Source organism: Cyprinodon variegatus, unplaced genomic scaffold (assembly GCF_000732505.1).
Source record: "Cyprinodon variegatus isolate N-32 unplaced genomic scaffold, C_variegatus-1.0 Scaffold903, whole genome shotgun sequence".
NCBI lineage: Eukaryota > Metazoa > Chordata > Actinopteri > Cyprinodontiformes > Cyprinodontidae > Cyprinodon > Cyprinodon variegatus.
Window position 1 is genome coordinate 18,399 of NW_015151356.1, and position 26,154 is coordinate 44,552.

Genomic DNA, 26,154 nt, shown 5'->3' on the forward strand with positions numbered 1-26,154 from the left:
TACTGCTTGGGTGGAAAGAAAACCAGCAGCCACACGGCCCTTTCTGGAACGACTTTGACACCCCTGCACTAAAAGGTTATGTCGGTTACGGTGCTCAGACCGATCTCAGCACAGTTTCAAAACGGTAGTGTAAATTAGGCTATAGATGAGAATGCAAATATTAGTTGACTCTGGTGTCAGATCAAAAAGCCAAAACTCTCCTTAGAAAATCTGATAATTCAGGAGAATCAAGACTAGACTGCTACAGACCCCAGATTGAACTGCCAGTGACTTCTGCAAAGCCAGTTATTTTACTGATGGGCCCCTTTATCCTCATATCACTGAGATTATTGGGACACTGGGCACCAAACACTTTTAGGAAGTTCAATATCATTCTGTTTTGATAGAAGTAGATCTACCAAAGATTAAGGAGACACCTGATGTCACTTGGTGCTTGATCCAGCACACAATGCAGTCCAGTCCTAGAGCGTAAATGTAATAACTGTGGCTCCAAAAAAAAACATTTACAGTTTAGGTCCTGGTTCCAAGCAGACACTCTCCAGATCCTTATCCTAATAAAACTTTGTTGATGCTTTGCATAAACATAATGTACTCCGTTATACAAGCCTAAATGTCTTTGTTTTTTCAAACTGACATGAAGCACAAATTGAACCTCCTAAAAAAATTAACAATAGAGAAGCAGTAAAGTAAATACCTTCATGTTGTCATGGCTATACAGACAACAATCAGCTTTTAGCACTGTTCTACAGAAATATGAATTAGCATAAAAAAACCTTAATTAAAAAGAATATCATACAAGCCCTGAAAAGGTTTGACTACGTGTCTTAGAATCAGTAGAACCAATATATAACCATGTCTTTAGATAATCAGATTGGAACAAATGGAAGAAAACAAAAAAAAGAAAACATTTTAACCAGTTCAAAAAAGGTGTCTAACGAAACAGTGTTAAATGCAAACATCTACAAACCTTCTAAAGACCTCAAATGCATGACGTGGTGAAGGGGGGATATTGCACTTAGGTGTTGCTGATTGCGTTGGCCAGTATCCTGTAGTCAGGACCCTCACAGTGAGATCAACCCCTCCGAGGGCGACCTGAAGTTGGAGAAAATAAAAAAACACAATCAGCTCAGAAAAACACCCAAACTGAACTGAAGCCATTTTTTAGATCCATGAAGGCAATGTGTAAAAAAATTATAATTTTTTTGCCTTACAAAGACCTCAAAATTAGTAAGATTTAGATTTTGAATTCATTACTGTTTAATGGTAACAATTTAAGCACACATGAGAAATCTACGTGTTAGCTTGAGAGGCGATCGCATGGCCTTACAACCTCTGTGGTGAAAGCTAACAGTAATACACACCGTTAGCTGCATGATAGCTGCAATGCAACAAAGCTATGAATGATGGGGTCTTTCACTGACTGCAGACTGAAAATAAAAGAATCTGCAGCCTGAGGCGGCTCCTCACCCCGGTGGTCTGGAGATGTTGCCTGAACTCGTCCATGGTGGTGTTGGAGATGCTCATGTCACGGAACATTCCCTCTAGTTTGGAGGTGAACTGACATCCACACTCGGTCTAAAGGAAGGAAAGCAAAATAACCGTTAGGATAAGAAAGTATCTACTTATAGTCAATACATTCAGAAAGATCCAGACTGTTTACAATTGGTTGCATTTATTCATCAAGTTCCCTTGGATTTGCACCTATTTGCTTAATAAAGTCTTAATACTCAAAAATAAGGCCTCAGAATATTGCAAGTCTAAACAATTGATTAATTAGAGACAAATAGTGAGAATATATACATCATTAACAGCAGTAACTATAATTTAAATGAGCTAAATTACAGCGCGGCTCACCTTTAGCTTTGAGATCATGTTCTTTTCCGAATCGTCTGAGACGCTCTTGTTGGTGAGCAACCGTCGAGCCAGGTGCTGCTTGTAATACCTCTCAAACACATCCTTCTCCTGCATGAAGCGGAAGAGAACCATGGCCTTGTCCAGTATTGACTCCACCTCCTGCTCTGTAAGCTGAATTTAAAAAAGCAAAGCATAGACAAGGTAAGAAATCCAAGTAAATTTAAATAAAATCCTATATCAACCCTTTAATAAAAGAAATTGCCAAAGCATTAATCATCGTTTCTAATTTATTCAGATTCAGAATGATAACCAAAAAGGATGAACAGAGATGTGAGGCGATTAAGTGGAATAACTCACCCCTTTAACTCCTTTCTTCAGTTTGTCGTCGATGAAGAGCGAGAGGTATTCAGGTGAGCGGGAGTTGAGGTTGAGGAAGTATTCGAAATCTCCAGCAATAGTTTGTTTAAAGAGTCTGTCATTATTAAAAGATTCTTGGAGGAAACGGTCAAAACGCGACTTCAGGTCTAACAAACCCTGCAAGAAAGAGGAGGCAGAGCAAAAAAAGAGGGAAAATCAGCAAGCAGTCTGCAATAGCTGAGGTCTAATCTAGTTATCACACAATAAGAGGTAGGTGGAAGTAAATTAAAATCCCTTTATGGCCTCTAACAGCTTTAGAGGCAGTGTTTTTTTCTTCTCCATCGCCAAAAATATCTTCTTAACAGCTTTTTATTTCAATACATTTAAACAAAATCCCTTATGTTCATACCTGAATATAATCTACTGGATTTTTTCCTTCTCCCTCCTCTGAAACGAGGGCCTTGCCTTGCTCCCGCAGGTAGGAGCTCATACACTCACACATGGTCTTCAGCCCATTGGGAACTCGACTGAACAACTTGTACATACACGCTAAATCTGTGGACAGACAGAGTGAGGGGCCGGTCAGATGTTTACATATACACATACATTAATCATTTCTTGCTTTTAGGAGTGAACGTTGATCATAGGACATAATTAAAATAGTTTGAAAAACAATTTTTGGAAAACTTTTTAAATCAAAGCAGGGTTTTGTTTTTTTTCCTTATTCACGATTCAATTAGACTTGCACTGTTCAATCAGCAGCATTCGAGATTGGCAGATTTTCATGTGACGGGGCACGAACGGTGACTGGGGACTCATTATAAAGACCACTACACTGGTGGCGCCAGTGTACGGCAGCCTCGCTTCTATCAGTGAGCCCCAGGGCAGCTGTGGCTACAATGTAGCTTGCCACCATCAGTATGTGAGTGTGTGTGTGTGAATGGGTGAATGACTGAATGTAGTGTAAAGCGCTTTGGTCAAGTCTCCTGAAATGAAAAAGCGCTATATAAGTACAGGCCATTTACCATTTACCACTAATTTTAAGCGCCGATTGTTGTTAACAAGCTTTTCTCTGAGCGGACATGCATCTTTATTCTACACTTTGTCCATGTTTGTTTAGGTCAAAGTGCCCAAAACAGGAGGACAAACCATTCGATAACAGAAGATAGGTGAGATAGCACTCTGAACTCAGACGGAAGGGACATGAAATCAGTGTGAGAGCAGAGGGGACTGAGAGCATTGGGATGCGGGATGTGGCAGCCAGCCGAGCCGTCCTCTGGAGCAAAAAAACCAGGGCGGTAGATCTGAGGGGCCTGCAGGGCAGACAGCGGCAGTACGGGGAGAGGCTACGGCTGGCCTAGTCTAGCCTCTAGAGCAGTGTTTCCCAACCGAGGATATGTATACCCCTAGTGGTCCGAGAGAGCATTGCAAGGGGTATATGTAAATATTTTATTTCTTAGGTAGTAAAATAAAATAGGGCTCTGATCTGTTTTTTCTTTCTGAGGACTTAATTGAAAAAATAAACAAGCTTTGTTCAACCAAAAAGTACGTTTTTCCTATATGTTTGAGTTCATTTTCAGTCTTGTAGAGAACAGTCTGGGAACAGCTGTTGTTCACACTGAGCTATCAGAGCTCATCAAAGCAGCTCAGGTGTCTTGATAAAAACTAAACTAATTAAGTCAGTCTGACAATAATTTTTCTTCAGTTTTTGTTCCCAATTCCATTAGTTTAAATGTGATTATAAGTGAGTTACTAAGAGGATGTTTATAGAAAAAAAAACACCAAATATTTGGTTAATAAAGCACCATTTTTGAAGCCATCAAGAAAGTTCTGGTACATTTCTGACTCGATGTCTGACTCTGATTAAAGTCTTTCAACTTGTTGCTTTCCTGGAATTAACAGGGTTGAGGATGAAGCTTTGGGTTACGAGACTCCATCCAAAACCAGTTTTAAAATGAACTTGACAAAAAGAAAAGGGTCAGGCTAATCATAAACAAACAAAGAACCACCAAGGCTCCAGCTAATCGCAGTCTGTAAGCTGCTGGAAGGATAGTGATGCCATCCATTGTGAGGCAGGTGGATCCAGAATCATTTCGAATATCAGATTAAGCAGAAGGAAACATTAAGGACCAACTTCCAAAGTTTAACTTAACTTTGCAGCTAAATGATTAAACAAACATTATAGAATGGATCAAGTAGCCAAACATTGAGAATCTGGGATTGCCTGTATGGAGAACAACTACCAGCCAGGTCTGCGCCAGCAAACCAATCAACTATAATTGACTGGTTCAATATCCAGCTAGATGTTCAATATCCAGTTAGGTATGCTGGCGTCTAAACAAAAAACAAAACAAAAAAAAAACAAAAAAAAAAAAACTGGGAAAATTAAACCACACATTAGAAGTGATATATGGAGATATTTAAGGCAGTATGTATTCTCGTTTTACCCTGCGTGGATTTGAGAAACCTTAAGATTAAGACACTTCTAGTTTACTTCCACCACTAACCTAACTCTGCTGCCTATTGTTGGTTGAATAAAGTCAGGTTTATTACATTTGGTAGTGATGGCTTCACTAATTTCTCATAAAAGAAAGTTGTTTATCTTTTCTTCACTCTGCTATGATATCAAACAGAGAGGATAAGATTAATTGGCCTATTGGTGAAATGAGAACATTCTTTTCTTACTTTGGAGAGTCCATGGCATTCAAAGGGAACGCTAGAACAACCTGAAAAACTCCAAACCTATCAATACTAACATAGTTGGCTACGAGGTGATATACAAACACAGCAATATTCACCCTTTACCCCTGCTAATGCATATGGAGATGACACCAGTCTTTTATGACTTTATTTAATTATATACAGAGTTACCGTCTTCAGCCACAGCACAGCCACAAACCATTCCATCTCCAACTCTTGCTTCCACTCTGAGCAGAAACCAACAAAAATGGCGGCTTTCCCGGTTTTATCAAGATTGGTAGTTAATGCACAGCTTACCGCTCTAAACTATTACTTCCTATTCATCTGCCATGCAAAATAAGATTGTTTTAATAATTGCGGCACGTGTCAGTTTTATTCTGACAACATGGCTCCACCCTTACCGTCAGTCTTGCCATTCTTCAGCATATGGACCAGGCCTGAGTTCTCCATCTCCACGATAGTCTTCATGTGCTTTGAAATGAGCTCTCGTTCCACCACCTTAACGATGGGCTCCTCTGTCGATTTATCCAGGCAGTGCATTACCCGCTCAATCTCCTCGTTAATTCTGGCCTCAACCTTCTTAATGTACACACTCGCACTGTTTTCTGCAAGGAACTTTTGGCTCTCCATCTGAACGAAGAAAAAAAGGAATCTACATCAGCCATGAATCACAAACTCCTGTGTGTATACGACTGCCCCAGGAAAAGAAATAAAGCAAAGCTTTAATTTAAACAATAAAACTAAACAAGAGAATTTAAATACAAACCTGGAAAAATTCTGCAGACATTTCCAAGAACGGCGCTTCAAAATCTTCTTCATAAACAGATCTTCCTTCAAGGCCGAGAATCATTAACATTTGGCAGGCATTTCTGATGGCCCCCCTGAAGCAGAGCAGAAGCACACCAACACTCAGCAACATGAAAGAAAAAACAGATTGATTTTAAAACGAAGAGAAAAGAAAAAACTTCTAAGGGTGTTCATTTCACTAACTATGGCCACCAGCCAGATTTTCATTATTCATTCATTCTTTATTCTGAAAACTATGCACCCTCCACAGCTGGAGGTTCAGGGAGCTAAATATTTTACAATGTCAGAAGCTTTAAAGATTTCCCCAAAAGGCAGAAAGGCGAGGGATGTTTAACAGCTCCTTTATTTCTTACTCCTACAGAACATAACCTCTATCTTTGATCACAACTACACCATCCTTAATTAGACCCAACCTCATGCATTTATCTACAAGCCAAATCATTTATTAGGTAGTGATATTGAATGAGTAATGCTTCTATACCTGTCCACCACTTCCCCCTTCCTCTCTCGTGCTATCATGTCCAGCAGGGTCTGTCGAAGGTGGTCTCTGATGCAGCCATAACGAACCACCTGATCCCTAAAGATGATGAGCCCCAGGTTGTAGACGTTTTCAACATTGTTTTGCTGCACATAAACTCGATCCTTTGGCACAAAAAACAAACAAGAGAGTTAAAAGTATTGCGGAGAGACTGCACAAAATTTTCTGTTTTAAGAAACAACTTGGTCACTAGACTCTTCAAATGTCACTACAGTAAATGTGTGGTATCTCTGTTATATGTTGATTTTCTGCAGCGGATAGGACTGCAGGGACAACTTGAAATGATTTATTTTGGTAATGTCTTTCAATTAATTCATTGAAATATTAAAAGCTGGTGTATTTGTTCCTTTCTGGTCAGTGTTTATCCAACAGCGGTGACTAATAAAGATGGCACAGGCAGTGGGTGGTGGAGACGGAGTTACATGACCAACAAGGAGCAAAAAGCAGTGATCATTTGTCCGAACGTAAAGTTAACTGGGTTCGCCATAAGGTCACTATATAGTCCCCACTCTACATAGCAACTGAGGGATTTAGGGGGCGGGGTTACTGCAGACATTCGGGCACAGTAAGATTGTACGAGCTATGAGACCAACAACTTTAAAAACAGAGCTTGGGGTTGTGTATGTGCATTTGTTTTTAAAGTGAGAGGGCAGGTCTTTTCAAAAATGGACTATGGCTGCATAATTAAATGTATTTGCAATATAATTTCAATGTGACAGTTTCATGTGCTTTCATTCGCCTGACATGTCAGCTGAAATTTGCCTGGCCAGCGGAAGTCATTTGGACAGCAGGAAAAGGCTCCACGTCGTCATCAAATCTAAAAAAGTTAGCAGTTTCATCTCAACATGATGGACCTTGATTTTACAGAGCGACTCATCGTGCTTTATTTACTTTAGAAGCAGAACAAAGCCCCCAGCGTCTCTGCATCTCTCATGCTCCCAGTTAGCGATTCAAGGAGCAACTGTTGGATCCCAGCCGCTTTCTATGTAGCTTAAGGTAGGTGAAACAGTGTTGTGGAGCTCAGACATCAAAGCAAGAACCCCGTCAGAGAGAGCACCTGAACCGGGACAAGGTGACCAACTGTGCCCTCCTTTGGAGCTAAAGAAACATTGTGGTATATCGGAGTGGCCCCCTGTAGAGAGCATCAAAGTGGGGAGAGACAGCGGATGACCAGTGTCTGTAGTCTTTCTAGTCTAGTCTTTCCTAAATTAGATGACAATTATTTCAATAATTGATTGATCTGATCGTTTTAACCCTAGATGCACTTTTCAAAAATTGCTCCAAATACGATGCTGGTTAAACAAGAAGTTGAAACATCTCATGAGGCTTTTCATCTATTGATGAATGCTCTGATGTTCCTGCTGTTATTTTAACTGCAGCAACACCTTCTGTATCTGCTAAGCTTGTCAAAATAATCAATACCTCGATATTGTCAATTCTGAAAAGAAAAAGGAATTAATCAAAGATAATAATTTAAGTCAAACACATTTAAATAGCACATTTCGTGGCAAGACAATTCAAAGTGGAAAGATAAAAAAGTACAATGCAGTGGCATAAAAGCAAAACAAGTAATCAAAAGAGAATAAAAGCTCCACTCCTTTTCCTTCAATGCGTCATCAGATAAAAGGAGCTTCTACCTGCTGCTTGCCTGTTTTAACTCAGCATGACAGACCTGCTGGACCGAGCAAGTCACAGTGAAGAAAATAAGCATTTGAATACCCTGCTATTTTGCAAGTTCTCCCACTTAGAAATCATTGAGGGGTCTTTCACCGTAGGTGCATGTCCACTGTGAGAGACATTATCTAAAAGAAAAAAGAAAAAGAAAAAATCCAGAAATCACAATGTATGATTCTTGAAGTATTTGTTTGTATGAGCTGCAAAGAAGTATTTGAACAACTTAGAAAGTCAAGGTTAATGTTTGGTACAGTGGCCTTTGTTTGCAATTACAAAGGTCAAACATTTTTCACCAGGTTTGAACACTTCAGGAGGGATTTTGGCCCATTCCTCCACACAGATCTTCTCTAGATCAGACAGGTTTCTGGGCTGTTGCTGAGAAACACAGAGTTTGATCTCCCTCCAAAGATTCTCTATTGGGTTTAGGTCTGGAGACTGGCTAGGCCACGCCAGAACCTCATTGATTATCCTGGCTGAGTGCTTTGAGTCATTGTCATGTTGGATAACTCAGCTTTTGACCCCTCCTCAATACTCTGAGGGAAGGTTGTTCCCCCAAATCTCGCAATATATGGCCTCAGTCATCCTTAATACAGCGCAGTCACCCTGTCCCATGTGCAGAAAAATACAGCACAGCAGGATGCTACCACCCCCATGCCTCACAGTAGGGATGGTGTTCTTGGGATGGTTCTCATAATTCTTCTTCCTCCAAATAGGGTAAGTGGAATTATGTCCAAAAAGTTTGATTTTGGTCTCATCTGACAGCATGACTTTCTCCCATGACTCCTCTGGATCATCCAAATGATCATTGGCAAACTTAAACAGGCCTTGACATGTGCTTGTTTAAGCAGAAGAACATTCTGTGCCATAGATGATTTCCAACCATGACTTCTTGGTGTATTACCAACAGTAACCTTGGAAACGGTGGTCCCAGTTCTTTCAGGTCATTGTCCTGCTCTTCCCGTGTAGTTCGGGGCTAATTTCTCACCTTTCTTAGGATCACTGAGGCCCCACGAGGTGAGATCTTGTTTGGAGCCTCAATCCGAGGGACATTGACAGTCATGTTTAGCTTCTTCCATTTTCTAACGATTGCTCCAACAGTGGAACTTTTTTTTCCCCACCAAGCTGCCTGGCAATTTCCCCGTAGCCCTTTCCAGCCTTGTGGAGGTGTACAATTTTGTCTCTAGTGTCTTTGGACAGCCCTTTGCTCTTGGCCATGTTAGTAATAGGATTCTTACTTACTGCATGGGGTGGACAGGAGTCTTTATGCAGCTAACGCCCTCAAACAGGTGCATCTAATTTAGGATAATAAATGGAGTGGAGGTGGACATTTTGAAGGTAGACTAACAGGCCTTTGACGGTCAGAATTCTAGCTGATAGACAGCTGTTCAAATACTTATTTGCAGCTGTAAGATACAAATAAATAGTTAAAAAAAAGAAATCATATATTGTGATTTTTGGATTTTCAGGGTTCCTACAGCATAAGGCAAGTTAAATTCAAGACTTTTTAATGCCACTTGAAATAAAAATGTAACACCAAATTCACAAGAAACACAAGAAAAACCTGCTTGCGACAACTTAACCCAAAGGTTTATTTTGACATAAACCACTGCACTGTTTCAAATTTTGAAAAGCTTCCCATACAGGAAAAAAGCTAAAAACACACAAATGAGATAGATTTTAACAATTATTTAACTGAATTCACAAACTTTGTTTTAGCAGGGAACAAAACAAATCAGTTTTAAAGCCACAACATAACCAGTGCTGAGTCTTTTTTGCAGCTATATTTCTTTGTATCGTTTTCTTAGTATTTTTGATTTGGTGATAAGTGGAGGCGTTGCAGAGACGAGGGTGGAACTAAATTGAGAAATACCGGCTGTTTCTCAGTAACTGGATTTTGAAGCTTTGTGTTTCGCGCTTCGCATGTGCGACTCCACTGCCTTAATTCACATCGTTCCGAGCTTGAATGACTTCTTGCACAAAATACACTGTGCCTCATGTATGTTCCCTGGTTTTAGCCACGGAGAAAACTCTTGGCTGGATAGCCAATTTTCGTTACATTTACACTTGCTCATATTTTCCAGACAAAAAGTTAATGGCGCATCGCCTAAATGTCCTGGCCGCAACAGCGCTTTTATTGGTTCTGCTATCCGGACGTAACCAATAATGGCAAGCCTTTATTTTTATTTTATTTTTTTTATATATATAAAAAATAAAATAAAATAAATAGTCAATTTTAACGTTTTATTTAGATTACAAAACTAAATCGTAATAAAAATAATACTATTTATGATGTTTTAAAAATTAAAACCTACGAAAGACTGATTTAAGACATTTTAATACCAATTAAGGCCTTAGTTTTATTTTGAAGAATCCAATGCCTTTTAAGACTTTTTAAGGACCCGCGGGAACCCTGATTTTGTCTCTCACAGTGGACATGCCCCTACAATGACAATTTCAGACCCCTCTGTGATTTCTAAGTGGGAGAACTTGCAAAATAGCAGGGTGCTCAAAAACTTATTTTCCTCACTGTATCATAAAAGGCCAAACAGAATGGGGTATATTGCTCTATTATTTTTTAGAAGGAGAAACTGAAAAACAAACTGTTTCTGTGCAGAGTCCAGGCCTGCCACGACAGATTCAAAAGCTCGAAGCAAGTTCTAGAACCAGATTCGCTTAGAACAAGCTCGGTGAAAAGAAAAAAAGAAAAAAAGGATTTGACACTTAAAGCTCAAATCAACATGTAAATGCTGCAAACCTAGAAGCAAGAATAGAAGCATTCTCACTGTTGGGAGGACAATATTAGATCTGACTTTACACTGAACTGTTTTATCTTTATGTTAAGAGCAGGAAGTACTCACCATGTACATGAGGATGTCTCTGATCATCACCATGGCGGTCTGGTGGTCGTTCCATGCTTGATTTAGTGTTTGGAGGAAGTTATTGTTTAGGGAGTTCAGGACATCTTCTCGTACCTTTAGGGAAAATACAAAAAAGCTGTTAGTGCTACATTAGGATTCAGCAGCATGAGGGACTCAAACAAAATATAACCATTTTTCCCCACTATCTAAAAAAGGGAAAGGACATGAAACAATGTGACAGCTGTGATTTGTTTTTAGCGCAGCCTTTTATCACAACCCTTCCTGCAGGTAGACAGCAGGCTGATACCAGCCACACTGCAGTGTGACTCAGCACTGTAAACTCAGGGCCTCTAAAGAGGGAAAAACTTCAGGGCACGCTGACCTTCCCGGTTTCTCTTTTAAGGCAGAGATGAGGAAATAGCAGCAGATCTACAACTGCTAGGCTCGTTTCACCACTTTATCTACACTGAAAAAAATTATCTTAAGTAATTTTTTCTTAAAATAAGTGCATTTGTTCTTGAATTTAGGAGGTAAGACACTTTGCCTATGGGACAAGACATTTTACATTTCAAATAGGAAAAGAAAAAACAGTTGCATTGTCTTATTTCAAGAACATATTATCTCACTATCTTATTTCAAGAGTAAAAATACTCATTCTATTGGTAAATCATCTTATTTACCTACTCAAATTAATGGTAAATACACCTAATTTAAGAAATGTTGACTTATTTATAGATCATTTTTGCAGTGTAACCGTCTAAAAAAACAAACAAAAAACAATTAGATTGTAGGAGACATAGAGGATATCCTTTTGCAAGTTAAAAAGGTTGATGTTATAACGCCAGTTTTTAAATAGATTATTATTTTATGTGTGCAACTATAGTTCCCCATGGTTTGATATTATTTTTATTGTAATAAAAATATAAATAGCTACAAAGACGCATTAGTGTAATGTAATGACTTAGCATTAAATCATAACAAATTTTTACCAATTTTTCAAATAGGGGACCTTATTTAAAAGAAGAAATTCAAAAAGTAAAACATTTTTATATATAAAGAAAAAAGATTCTGAGCGTACAGCTGCACCATGTTGATATGAATGTAAAAATATTACAACATCAGTTAGAAATTAGATTTTATAAAATCTTCTCTGCCTCATCTTTAGTTTGTTTGGTACAATCATGTAACAGGATGGGGCATCTCCTGCAATCAAAAACTGGATCTAATCAAAACATTTCCTCTCAGTCCTGGTAGAGTCACATGCAAAACAGATATAAAGGGGCCCCCAGTTGGAAACACCTCCCATCCTTTCAGCCAAACTGGCTATAACTGACAGAAGAGGAAAATTCCAAAAGGGCACTTTTCGATTTTGAACAGCATATTAAAAAAAATCCTACATTAATTTAATAAATCGATCTGTCAGAATTCATCAGTGCAGATTTTCAAGCTGAAATAACAGGGTTTATACATTAATGAGTAACTCTTATTTAATGCTTTTTAATGCTCTTTTAATGCTCTTAGAAAAAATCTTAATGCCGTCAACAAGTACCCATGACTTGGCCAGGACAGGCTGCACTCATGTCCCGAGTTCCTCGTTTTCTCGCCACTTTGGTTCAAATTTGCATTTTTCCCCATTCTCTAGCCTTTTCTCCACCTCAAACTTCATTTCTAAAGCATTTTAAATGCCACGATTATAAACTTTATTTAATTTTAATGCCAATTAAGGCCTTAATTTAAAAAATAATAATTTAATGACTTTTAATGATTTTTAATGACCCGCAGAAACCCTGAATTGAAATAACTATTACCGTCAAACTGGTGGGTGGTTTTCATTGCTACTTAGCATTAATGTTTATATTCTTTTAAGCAGTATGTACTCGATATCCTGATTAAAGTTTTTTAAAATGATCTATTTTAGAGTTCCTGAAACAAACTTGAGGTCCACACTTTTTTATAAACCATTTTCGGTAGCCTTAAGTCAATCCATATAGCCCCTTCTTTTGAGGGGCTGTATATTTTCATTAATTTGAGGGCTAAATTATAAGGTGGTTATTTAAATGTTTTTTTCGAAAAATGAGACAGTATTAACTGCTGCAGCAGATAATACTAGGAATCACTGGCTTTTCAAACACGTCCACCACAGACGGGGTGGGGATGTTCGGTGTCTTTTCTTCATTGCTTCACTTTGCGTGCTCAACAACATTTCTACGTGCTGTGCTGTTTTTTGCGTCACTATCACAAGTTTCAACCATGTTGTAACGGTGTTCCCAAAACACTCTGGCTGCAATAGGCCTTCTGAAAAACTATGCATGCTTAAGTGGCACATTATAGTACCTTTCTTACCCTAATATTTCCTAAGTAAGAGTCATATAATGAAGCTGTTCTGTAGAACTTCTGGCTCACTCAAAATATCAGATGCTGCAGAACCATGGATCATACATGACCCAGCAAACAGGGACATCATCAAAAAGCTGTTATGGACCAAGAAGCTCCGCTGAACTTGTAATTTCCAAGTATAAACATGGTAGCAAATTCATTAAGACATTAGCTGAAAGGTGCTCAGCATTTATGAGAAATAACCTCCATGAAAAATCCCAGATCTGACCCTTGAGAAATTCACTGTTACCTTAAGTATAATTGAACCTTAAATCCTACAAATCACATGCTTTAAAGTAGGGCTGAAACAACTAAAATTGGATAATGGTTAATCGATTATCAAAGTAATCGTCAACTAATTTAGTAATGATTAATAGTTAACTAAATTATAGAGAGTCTAAAACATGCCCTTAACTGAGAGAGCAACCCTCTTAGAGCAGTAATTATAAGAAAACTGTAAAAACATATATCAATATTTTGCATTTGAGATTAAAAAAAAAAACATTTTAAGGTCTATCAAAATGAGGTATCCAGAACTCCACAAGTGGAAACGTTTAGTTTGACCTGGTTTAATTCGGTTAAAAAATCTTTTGATATCAGATTGTTAATTGATTAATCAAAAAAAGAATCAACAGATGAATCATTTAGTAAAACAATCGTTAGTTGCAGTCCTACTTTAAAGCACAACTGAAGACGTTTCTGCTTAGCTACCAGATGTGCATAAACTTGTCGTATTGGTGATATTTAACTCTCAGAGAAGCTGTATACGAAAAAGAAATTGATTACTGTTTCAGGATGTCATTACCAAAAACAATAATATTGACTATTGCTCTTTAGAGACATGGTAACTACTCAGTAATGATTAAAACTGGACCAAACAAAACCTGAACCCTCCCCCCAAAATAAAATCAATACATCGTTACAGATATAAATTCATAAACCTGGTTTCTTCCTCATTAACCATAAGAAAGAGGAACTTGTCCTCTAAGGTCTGTAATTCAACAGGACTTGTGTAATAAAATTTTAATTGCACTTAGCAAACATTTAGACTATGCTACTGAATTACACCTGAGGCAGCAAATTTATGAATCCAATGAGAGGATATACTGTTTATTTGTTATGCAGACCATGTTATAAATCCCAATAACCCCTGTCTGCTGAGTTTTAAAGCCTGGGATGATTCAGAAAATAAACAGAGCCTCCTGATAAAAAGCGCCTGAATCTTTTAGACAGATCCATTAAGAGCATAGATCATACTATCAATATTGTTTTGTTCTTAGCTGCTGTCAGTGACAGCGAGAGACCAGTCTGCACATAAACCTAGCACAACAGAAAAGCTCTGAACTGTAATGAGCAGTAATAAGGAAGAGTCATCAGGAGAACCTCTGCAGACTAAAAAAGGTCCAAAAACATACGATCACAAACACCACAAAGCTAAAAAAAAAAAAAAATCTGACCTTAAAAAGCTACAGTAGGCAGATTAAACGACAGTGTGAAAACTACACCCTTCCCTAAAACAAAGAGTTGTCAGCCCATAAAAAACAGCCCCAAAAAGACAAAAAATAAAGATCGCAAACTGCGTTTAATTTGTTAGCTAGGTGGTTACACTTCCACATTTCTACATGATCTGGGTTGCATTCTGTGCCACCTATAAACATCCCTGTGCAACATTCAGAGGCCAGCAGCATACCCAGCCAGCAAATTCAGCCTAAAAACTAATATAGCAAAACCTAGTTCAAACATTTAAATAACTTATATTTTAGAAGGTCTTGTTGAGACTAATATGAGATAAAGATGACAAAAATAAATCCCAAGCAGCACCTTAGCAGCACCTTTTACGTTTTGAAAAAGAACCGGTTGTTTAGAGTTGTTTCGTCTGTCAGAACCAGAGTTGCTTTAGAGGCTATAAGTCTCACCCAGAAAACCTTTTTGGCACCTACTGCAGACAGTGGTAACTGTGGGTGTAAAGCAGAGAACAACTCAAAGGCTGATAAATATCTCGTGAACTCAAAACGCAACTAGACAGAGTTCTAAATTTTTCATCCAATCTGCCACCACTTGACCTTTAGACTCCTTTGCAGTCCTTTGCTTATGCAGTGTCCTGTCGTCTTACTTTGTTAATGAGATGTTCTGTGACAACTTCCCGCAGGCCCGTGTACAGTTTTTCTCCATGCTTGTGCAGCACCATTGTGTAGGCATTCCTGTAAAGTTCCTCAAAGCTCAGGCCGCTGTTGTTCTTCCTCTGTATTTCCTGGATGGCATTCTTTAATAGATCCCAGATATTGTTGACATATTTCTCATCCATCGTCATCTGTGGAAGAAGAGTATGAGACATAACCATTTAGGCATTTATCAACTAAATGAAGTACAGAATATGACATTGGTGGGTTTTTGAGTAATCATCTTCAAGTTCTTGTCTGTGTATAATGCCCTGATTTATAGTTTATGTAATGAATAAGAGTATTTGGTAAGGGTTTGCTGACAAAGAGATCCAACTAACACCAGATTACCTCACTATTTTGACAGAGGATAAAAACCTCAATGGTAATTGAGTTTAAAATTGAATTTAAACAGTCCTAGTCTTTTTTTGTTTGATTGTTGAGTCAATTCATACCACAAAGTTTTGTAAGGTATCCTAAGATATGTTTGGTATGCTGTTACAGCTGATGATAGTTGTTGTTGTTCTTTCATTCTCTTTGTCTCCTTTACTACCAAAGAACTGCAGGGTAACCCAATCAACTCCAGACTTCGATTCCTATACTGATCAAACAGATAATTTTTCACTTGACAAATCTTTGATATTCAACTGCTGTCAGACTCTTCTGAATTTACTGAGACAGATAAGAAAGAATTCCTAATCCAAATATCGTAAGGATAGTGGGTATCAATCACAGCAATGAAGTCCAAATAGAATAAATCCTCAAGTATCTTCAAGCAGGGTCCAAAATTTACTTTTAATATAGCCATCAGGGCACTCAGTGGCTATGGCATGGGTTGTTACAATTGAGCCTGAGGCATGGACATCCAGCGCTTGTGGCATTTACTGTGTTTATTTTAATGGATGTTTTACAGTTAAATGTCTGTTCACTTTTGCATATTTGTTGCACACCGAGCAGCTGATTAGCTTAGAATCATCGTGCTAAATAAGCCAGTGTCATGCGAAACACAAGCCGTTTCTCAATATGTGTACTTGTGCGTTCTCATGTGCTCATGTACTTGTGAAACGTCCTCAGCTCTAGTACTGTTCCAATTCACAAGAACAGCAGACAGAGAACAGACAAAGTCCATTGATGTTGTTCTCGCCCCTCACTATTTACCCAGCATGCATCAGAGCAGACCTGTCCGTTCTTGAGACTGACAGCCGTCCCAGCATGCACTGCGGCAGCAGTAGCTTTCAATGGAGCGCTAACAGAGGCTCAGAGCATTAAGTTATTTAAGTAAAAGTTCTCTTTTCTGTTGCTGTTGTTCAATAAAAGTACATTTTAAGATCATTTGAGGCGAGAATATTATAATTTAAAGCATCACTATATGGTCCATTTACCGATTGAATGCGTCATTTTTTAAAAAATATTTGAGAGGACCGCGGCAACCAGCGGACATCCGAGGGTAACAGCAGCCAGGGCTAACCGCAGCCCGTCTATAGCAGCCTTCTCTCGGCATAGCCGTGTGTGAAGTACTGTTGGCTCTGCTGGTGATTTTTTTTGTTTTATTTGGCAAAATGTTAATTTGATTTGTGTTTATCTGTATTCATTATTATTCCTCCCAATAAATGAAAAAAGTTATAACTTATTATTATCTAAAGACTATTAATAACAGGAGGTGGAATGCAGCTCTAGAGGAGCTGAGCGTGTGGTGACGTCGCGAGTACGCTTCTGTTCCAATTAACCCATATTTATGCTGCATGCTCCTGTTCTCGCCAGGTCCATACCTTCCTGTGTTCTTTTCAAGAACATATTTGGCGTGGACACGAGTCCGTACTTGCGTTCTAGTGAATTGAAAACGGCCACAGTCTTCCCAAAAGCGCCATTCATCAATAAACTCCCTCCTCCTCATCGGCATTTTCTTTTAGAAGGCTTTGTTGCTCCACTGGTTTAAATTTTATAAACCACCATTAATAAAAGTAAACTTTGAGATATTTAATCACATTTTCGAAAAGAATCTTTATAAGCTTTCTTATAATCATTTTTACAAAACAATCAACACTTATCATAGACTAATTTACTTTATGAAGTCTTTCCCTACACCTGCAATGACTTTGATAGTCCTGTTTTTGAAATGGTAGTAGGAAATTATTTCAGGGTTGTTCTTGGTAATAACATTAATGTCTGGACTTCTTAATATAATCGCACATTGTAATATCTCCTAGGAATTTTATTTTTAGTCTCTTTGAAGGCTTCTTTTTTTCTTTTTTAAATCACTGCCCAGTATAGCAATTTGTCTCTGACGACTAAGACCAGAGTTAGCAGGCTGGATAAAGTGGAGGATAAGATTTCAGGGAGGAATCAGGTACAGGTTGTGAACTTTCCAAATAGGAAAGTGCTGATAAAGACCCTCTATGTCATGTTATCATACCTCATTAGAGACCTCCAACTTTTATCCATCAGCTTACCACTATAAAGTGCAAGAAGATCAAGCACAGGAAGTGCATGCAGATATTGTTATGAATTAAGGTAAAAACCAGATCAAAGTAGGGCTGCTATCTGCAAGCATAATATATGACGATTGGGTATTATATATCTAACCTTTGATGCATATCTACCAAGGAAACTAAATGTAGATGCTGTAGTTAAGTTAAAAGATAAAAGCAAAATGACAATCTGAAAAGAGGCATCTGGACTTTTATCTGTTTGTTTGCAGTGCTTATGTAACACAACCAGCCTAATTCATATAGGTCTCTGAAGTTAACATATAGTTATTTGGTTGGTAAAATGCAATATAGAGATTGTTTAGTGCATGCCATTTATCCAGGCAGCTCAATATTGAAATATGTTGCTAATAAAGAACCATTGATACAAGAACAACAACAATGGATGCTTCTTCAAACTGACAGGCTCAAACATATGCATGTCAGACCCTGTCTAGACAGAGTTAACACTCAGAATATGTAGAAGAGCTGGTTGCAGTGACACAATCAAACAATAAAACCAATGTCACAATAGGTGCATCTTAAATGACCAGAAAAATATAATCCAGACATATGCATTCTGGAATATGGATGAATAAACCAAATACTCCCACAATCTGGTTCTTTTGCAAAACGAGGTCAGCTTGGTAATTATATGTTTAGGTTACTTACAGAAAAAGACAACGTTCTGGTAGAGAAGGACAGACATTAGATATCATTTTGGTCATGAAAAGACAGAGAAAGCTGAAATGCCAGCAAGACAAGAACCTGGATTTAGGTTAGCGGATTTGGATTTTGTTAGCATCCATCAAGTAGCTGTGGATGCGCAGCTAATGGCTCAAAAATTAAACCCCTGCTCGTTTAAGAGCAAGAACGAAGATTTTCGGTGTGTTTTATCGTGACTTCATACAAGTGATATCCATATAAACAATAAGTATTCAAAACAACAAGTGTCAAGAGGAGCGAGTAATAGGTTAGCATCGGCTACGCCGACTGAATGTATTAGCTAGCGCCCGATTTAGGAGAGATGCATGACCGTTTAGAGAAAAATAAAACGATAACTTAACAGGTTTAAAGGTGAAATTTTTATAATAAAGTGGGCACCCAACTACACGACAACAACCACTGCTGACGGGACATATGATGGCTGCAGTTTGTTTACGGTTAGCCAACTCGTATGAGCCACTCAGCTGCTCGGCCTGCTCTCATTTAGCCAACAGATGAGACCGCGATGATCGAGTGAGAACCCGGCGGACAGCCGGAGCACCTGCTGCGGTGTGCACTTACAGGAAAGGCCCGTATCCTCATTTTGGTGTCCTTCTTGGTGCCGCCTTTGCTGAGATTGGACATGTTTGCCTAATCCGTAGGCTCTGTTTTCACATGAAAGTGTTCTTCGGGGAAGGGACAGGGGTGGATATGGTTTGAGGAACAGCTGACGAGCTTTCCCTCAACCCCGCAGCTCTGCGTCCCGCACCGCAAGTTTTTTGTTGACAGCTAAACGCCAGGCCAGATAACTCTTCATACAGCAATGGCGAAATACCTGCAGCGCTCCCTGCGCTGAGATCACGTTCTATAGATAACGCGAGAACTTCGGCCAAGAATTTAAAATTTTGACCAATTTTGTTGCAACTTGTTTAGTCTAGTTAATCAAAGACATCTTTATTATAAGAGTTAAAATCTTTTTTATACCTTACTTTAGTGTAACAGGGATTTTTCCCTCAGTTTCATTTGAATTAAAAAAAAAATGTATTTGATCTTAAAATCTTGTGGCATCTATCCATCCGTATGTCTGTCTGTCTGTCTGTCTGTCTGTTTATCAATCTTTTTTCCTTCTTTTATTGTCATTACACTGTCATAGTACAGAGCAACGAAATTAACTGTGCATTTAACTCATCCATTCTTCGGCACCTAGGAGTGGGGTTAAGGGCCCTTTTTGACACCATACTTGCATTCAGCAATCCCTAGTTTAATTTTACAGCTAAATGATTATTCTAGTAGACTTGAAGCTTTTTTTTTAAGAGCAATTGCAATCTATTTTGTCGATTACCCAAAATATGCTTTTTTTTGTATTTGTAAAGGTACTTTTGCACTACACATATCTTTTATAATTTTGCTCAAAATGGGAATTAGTTTATCTTTTAATATAACAGGTTACCCACAGAACCAGAGCTGATTGCGGCTCTGGAGTCCCCAGATATAGCAGATTAAAAAGGGGTGCACTGATTTGTCGGTCCCCGTTTCCTTTATTTTGGGAGGTTGGCCCATTCATGAAACCAATCTTAAGACAAACCTTATCTACCTACGCAAAGGTCTAATAATCAGCAACTATCAATGCTCCAAACATCTCACTTGTTTGAGGGTTTTTTATTGTTACATAGGTGTATTTTTTAGATATGGGTTTTTATATTTCTCCTGCTCTCTGTGTTAGATGTTCAATTATTCATCTGCCTCCTTTAGTGATAATGGTATGTGTAATAACTGAAGTATTTGTTTAGCTTTGGAAGCGAGGGTGTCAGAGTTCTGCAACCGCACACATCAAATGTCGCTTGGGTCTGGTGGTGAACCAGTTTTGCTGGTGTGCTTCTGCACAGTCGGTCTGGAATTTCAAGGGATGCACAGAAGTTTCCCGCCAAAGCGCAAGGGGGAGCCTATTGGAGAACTCACGAGAACTTCGATAGATTGTACTTACGAACCTCCTTGATTAACCTTTCGTCGTAGTTGTCCATTGTAGTTGTTCCTCGGTTTTTAAAAATGGGGTGCCCCGGCACCGAATCAAGAAGGACGACCACACAGACAACTGGAAAGGCATACCAAGGACCAATCACAGCTGCTTTTTGTCTGTGCACTTCTGTTTGAGGTCTGCGTGGGTTTGCAACCATCCTACGAGTAGTCAGGATATTTTTTTGAGGTGCGCGACGACAGTTGCCGAACCTCTGCACAGGGGGCGTGGTTACACAGAGACAGATTTGACGGTTGCAGAGGCTATGCGTCAGAAGCATCAATTTGCTTTTAGAGTCCCGGCTTCGGGCTGTCGGACATCATGGAGTTAGAGTAGGCCCATTTCTTAACAGCCTGGAGGCACAGAGACCAGGGATACGTCCACATAGTGATCCTCCAACAGTGTCTGAGCAGCCAGGTGATTGGGTAACGGTACGCAGAAAGCATAGTCATGGATCTCTGGTTACCACCAACCCATCTGTGTTTCTAACTGATTTTGCCCACTCAGTGACACACCCACTGGGAAGCCTACTCTGGTGACTAGCATCTCCATAGTCAGAGACGTGGCATTAGAGAAACCAGTGACCATAGTCAAACGTTTGCCGGTGGCCAGGACGAGCTACATCAAATCCTACCTGAAACTGCTGGCTAGGGATAAGGTAGAATATACAGTAAGGTTGTTATTTATGCTGGGGGTAATGACACCCGGTTACGCCAATTTGAGGTCACTAAAATCAGTTTTGCTTTGTTGTGTAAGTTTGCCTAAACATTGTCAGTTTCTGTAATTTTCTCTGGTCCCCTCCCTGATCTGACCAGTGATTACATGTTTAGCCACATATAGCCATTCAACCGCTGGTTGTCTAGGTTTTGTCCTGAAAAACGTTGTAAACTACATTGATAAATGACAATAATTTTGGGGAAAATGTGGTCTAATTCCGAGAGATGGCATCCATTGCACTTTGAATGGTGCAGCTATTCTTTCTAGAAATCTGGCCACATTTATTAGTCCTCCAAAGCTCTTAAAACCCAGGGTGCAGACCAGGAATCAGAGTTGTAGTTTAACACACCTCTCTGCAGCTTCTCTACTGTTACCCGCTCATTACTCCATCCAGTGTCTGGCCCACGACCAAAATCAAATTAATTAGAAAAGAATCCATCCATCCATCATCTGACATGCTCCCCTGAGTTGGATCGCAAGGGGTGCTGGTGCCTATCTCCAGCAGTCAATGGGCAAGAGGCAGAGTACACCCTGGACAGGTCGCCAGTCCATCACAGTGCAACACAGGACAAACCACCATTCACGCACACACTCACACCTAAGGACACTTAAGAGAAGCCAATCAACCTAACAGTCATGTTTTTGGACTGTGGGAGGAAGCCAGAGTACCCGGAGAGATCCTACACATGCTGAGGTAAAACATGCAAACTCCATGCAGAAAGACTGGGCCGGGAATCAAACCCAGAACCTTATCACTGTTTTTGCCTTAATCCATAACACTGCTGGTGTCGAGAAGGGTGCTGGTGCCTATCTCCAGCTGTCAATGGGCGAGAGGAGAATAAATCATAATAATCAAAATAAAATTTTAAATAACTCCAATCAGGGAAAAAGTTAAAACAATTAAATATAGTTTATTTTACATTACAACTCTTTCTTCAAAACATCTGTTAGTTAATGACTTGATTTGGCTCAAATTGATTTATGTGTCGTAAAGAAACTTCACTGTAGTAAGAGGATTATGTGAGCATTAATGAGGAAACTCACTCTAGTTATTGAAATTTTCACCTACCAAGAAATTTTCATCTTCATACTTTTGACCTTGTGCTGACATATGGCATTGAATATGAAGAAATAACAGTATTTCCTCACAACCCTGTCCTCTCTTACCAATTTTTAGGAAACTTAAAATTACTTTTACAGAGTTTTCCTACCCCAAAAGAAGGTTTCACTTTAGCAGATCATCATCAGATAATGCAGTAATGTATTTTAAAGAATCTGTCTTATTATTTATTTTCAGGAAGTCCAAAAACTGTAGTTAGTTGAAGTGGCCAGTGGGGGAGCTGTTGACAGTTATCTTTTGGATCTCTGCTTCTATCTGTATGTCTGCTTCTGTCTTTTGAACCCCAGTTGACCTTGTCAAATAGCCGCTCATACTGAGCCTAGCTCTGCTGAATGTGTCTTCCTGTTAAAAGGGAGTTTTCCTCTCCACTGTCACTACATGCTTGCTCGGTGTGGAGGATTGCTAAAGAGTCAACGCAATCAGCCGGTTTTCCTAAGATAGAAAAATTTGGACCAATCTGACTGTATAATCTAGTTGAACTATCTTTGTAAGGTGCCTTGAGATGACATCTGTTGTGAATTTGCACTATATAAATGAACTGAATGGAATTTTGTTTAAAATAAGATTGAACCAATTAAAGGTATATTGAGATCATATAACAACTGATAAAGAAATATTGTTATCGGTCAAAATTGGAATCATGTCAGGCTTTTTATAGATCGATACATATCGACCAGAAAGCTGCAATCAGTGCAAACCCTAAAACGGTGATCCTATTTTAATTTGACTGACACTAAAAAGTGCAACCCCATCATTTTAAAATCATTGTTGAAATAAAAGTGTAAAGATAAAAATTTGATAGAGATCCAAGGGACCTTTTAATTACGGTGTCTCACCCAGTGCATATATTTGTAGGAAATGTTGTAATTTAGTAATCCGTCTTTAGTACAGGGTTAGTGGAGGTTGGTAGAGGACCCACATGCAGAGTCAAAGACTGAACTGGTTTCTTAGACATTTAATAATTAGAGTAGCAGCAACAGAAGCATAAATCAAGAAATAATAAACCAAGGAACACAGGAAACAGAACAGAGGGTAACAGAATTTCAGGAGGAAATTAAGAAAATCCAGCAAAGATCAACTGCAGAGAAGGAGAAAATATTCTAGACAGAACAATGAATCAAGTAATCAACTGATTCGGAGCAGAAATGGAAGGAAGTAGCTAGAAGGGAGCCAAGGGGAAAGGAGAGTGGAACAAGGGGGCAACAGAGAGTAACGAATAAATAGAACAGTGATTCAATATAATTAGAAATAAACTTAGATACTAAATGGAAATTAAACTAATGACTCAGGAGGACATAAATCAAAGTTTAACCTAAAACCCAAAGTGAATACTTGGTGGAAAAAAACAAATCCAGAGCAGCAGATTATAACACCTACTGTATGTCTCTATCTCATTACCTACACTCTCTCCCTGCACTTTAAGCCAAACACAACTTTATCATACATGTGTTTTTATGAAAAGTCACTTCAATGGACGAGTCCCGTTATGGTGTGAGTAACATAGCGGTGTTACCCAAAAGAGAAAACTAATTAGTTAGGTTACTCTTTTACTGTTACTATTGACTAAAGCCATTACTGCTAACCTTACCCAGTAGACTCTATTTTGCAAATTTGAACTCTTGGTTGTTTTGTCCTGACCACTATATTTTAAAACAGATTCATCAGATTCTTTGAGTGCTCTCTATAGGCCATGGCTTTTTCCCATGAGATGCAGTGAAGGTGCCAATAAACCCCACTAAAACAGTTAAATATTAAAAGGAGTTATTCAAAGGCACTTTAAAGACAATAGGTGGATTTTTACTGCTAATAAACACGAGTCTGAAGGTTTTAGCTACCTATGAAACCAAACACACCCTCTCTCATAGCTTGAAATTATTACTCTTCTCAAAATAGTTTAGATAGTTTTCTTTGTCATGTTGCACATGATATGGGTCCAATTAAAGTAATTAAAAAGGATACTACTATTATTCACTTTTATAAAACTAAAGTCTGGGGATTTTTTTTCCTATTCACCAATTTTTACAAAGAATGCAACATGGTACGTCTTGATCATTGCAAAATTATCTTTTTGAAAATCATTTTGCAATGCATGACTTAGTCCCATCAGCATACAAAGGTGTATGGAATTTCAGACATACTCTATGGCAGGAATATATTGGGACATGTTTACATACAAGCACACACCGACAAGCAAAATAACTTTCACTAGATTTATTTCAAGAAAGAAAGACAAAAAAAAGTTAATGCATTTTCTTTCTTCTTAAAAAGAACCAGATCACCGGCATTGAGAGGCCACCGACCAAATAACTGAATTAAGACCAGATTTACCTCTCAGTTAAAGCACTATTTAAACAAGTAGTATGTGTTCTTATATGTTATATCATTTGTACAGATATAACTCTCCAATCTTCTATGTCCACGTTTGGGTGGTGGGTTGTTCAAAAATGGTTTAGAAAAACTGAAAAGAAAACTAAATCAGGAACAAACACTATAAATACATTACAGAAATAAAATACAGTAGTTTGCTATGTAATGATGAAAGACAATCAAAAACATTTGCTTTTAACCTTTGTTATTTACAGCAAATATATATATATATATCTATATATTCTTGCCACTCTTAGCAAATATGTCACAGGTGATCATTACAATGTTATCACATCACAGGTTTGAGTCCCGCTGTTCCTGCTGTGATGGAAGGAAATACAGTAAATTGGCTTAATACTTCCTGGACAAGCTGTGAGGATGAAGCATGGTCACCAACATCCTTCTGACATCAAAATATTCCTAAACTCACGTCTGGATTTCATCTCTCAGCTGGGCCAGGAAGTAAAAAAAAGTGTTTGCTTGGCACATTTACCCCTGACTCTATAACAAACATTAACAGACAAACACAGACCTGATATAGAAAACAGTCAAAGGTCTGAACTCTCAAGAGCATTTGAGGAGGAAAAAGAAAAGAAAAACATTTAATTTATACATTTTTTTAATGGAAACATCATGACTTGATGACATTTGAAAAGCCTTTGGAAAACCAGACCTTGATCAATAATTTAACCAGAGGCATAGTTTTTTTTGTAAATTCTATCTTATGTAGGCATCTATGCAATGTCACAGAAAAAAGGCTTCATAATGCACATGAAGAAAGCCAAAATATATGAAAGTGTTACTAAAATGACTGAGGCAGAAATGGAGGAGCAAGATGCTAATTTTACGCACCTTGATGCCCTTTTAAATTGTATTCCTTAATTCATGAAGCAATAAAGCCAGATCAACCCTCTTCCTCTTCCGTCATGATATCCTTTAAAAATCTCCTTCATCAGCATGATTTTACTTTCTCCTTTTTCCTTTTCTTTTGATCCAAATTCACTTATAGTGCCTTGCAAAATGTATACCCGAAGCATCTTATTGGAGTTTTGTGTAATATACCAACACAAAGTAATGCAACACTGCAAAGAGGCACTGGAATGCACAGCTCCACCTTTTTTTATTTGGTTTTAGTCCTCCTTACTTTTATATCTCTTGGGGGGGAAAGAAAAGAAATAAAAATCAGTTAAACTTACAACACTTGTTTAGGTATGCACAACTCCATACCTACTAGCACATGGCTGCTCCTGTAAACGTACAGGCCAGGAAAGGTGAGCATTGATCAAATAAACAGCCTGGTCTGTTTTTACTCTGAAGTATCTGCAGAATTTTATATCACAGGTGGAAATGTCTACCAACAAAATATGATTATAGTTAAACACACTTCATATGTGACCTTTAAATCAAAGCACCAAGAAGAAAGTATTTATTAAAAGAGACCCA

The 26,154-nt window shown here is 38.4% G+C and overlaps 1 protein-coding gene across 1 annotated transcript in view; it reads right to left on the reverse strand.

Moving 5' to 3' along the window:
* Positions 1-19,328, reverse strand: part of LOC107099750 (cullin-3) — a 26,177-nt gene extending 6,849 nt beyond the window's left edge. The window contains exons 1-11 of the mRNA XM_015398007.1: positions 19,076-19,328; positions 15,278-15,475; positions 10,789-10,902; positions 6,200-6,360; positions 5,678-5,792; positions 5,313-5,541; positions 2,621-2,766; positions 2,212-2,388; positions 1,855-2,025; positions 1,468-1,575; positions 968-1,092 (exon numbers count right to left, since the gene is read on the reverse strand). Coding sequence (XP_015253493.1) covers positions 968-1,092; positions 1,468-1,575; positions 1,855-2,025; positions 2,212-2,388; positions 2,621-2,766; positions 5,313-5,541; positions 5,678-5,792; positions 6,200-6,360; positions 10,789-10,902; positions 15,278-15,475; positions 19,076-19,138 — 1,607 coding nt within the window. The 5' untranslated portion in view covers positions 19,139-19,328. The remainder of the gene's footprint in view (positions 1-967; positions 1,093-1,467; positions 1,576-1,854; positions 2,026-2,211; positions 2,389-2,620; positions 2,767-5,312; positions 5,542-5,677; positions 5,793-6,199; positions 6,361-10,788; positions 10,903-15,277; positions 15,476-19,075) is intronic.
* Positions 19,329-26,154: the final 6,826 nt, after the last annotated feature.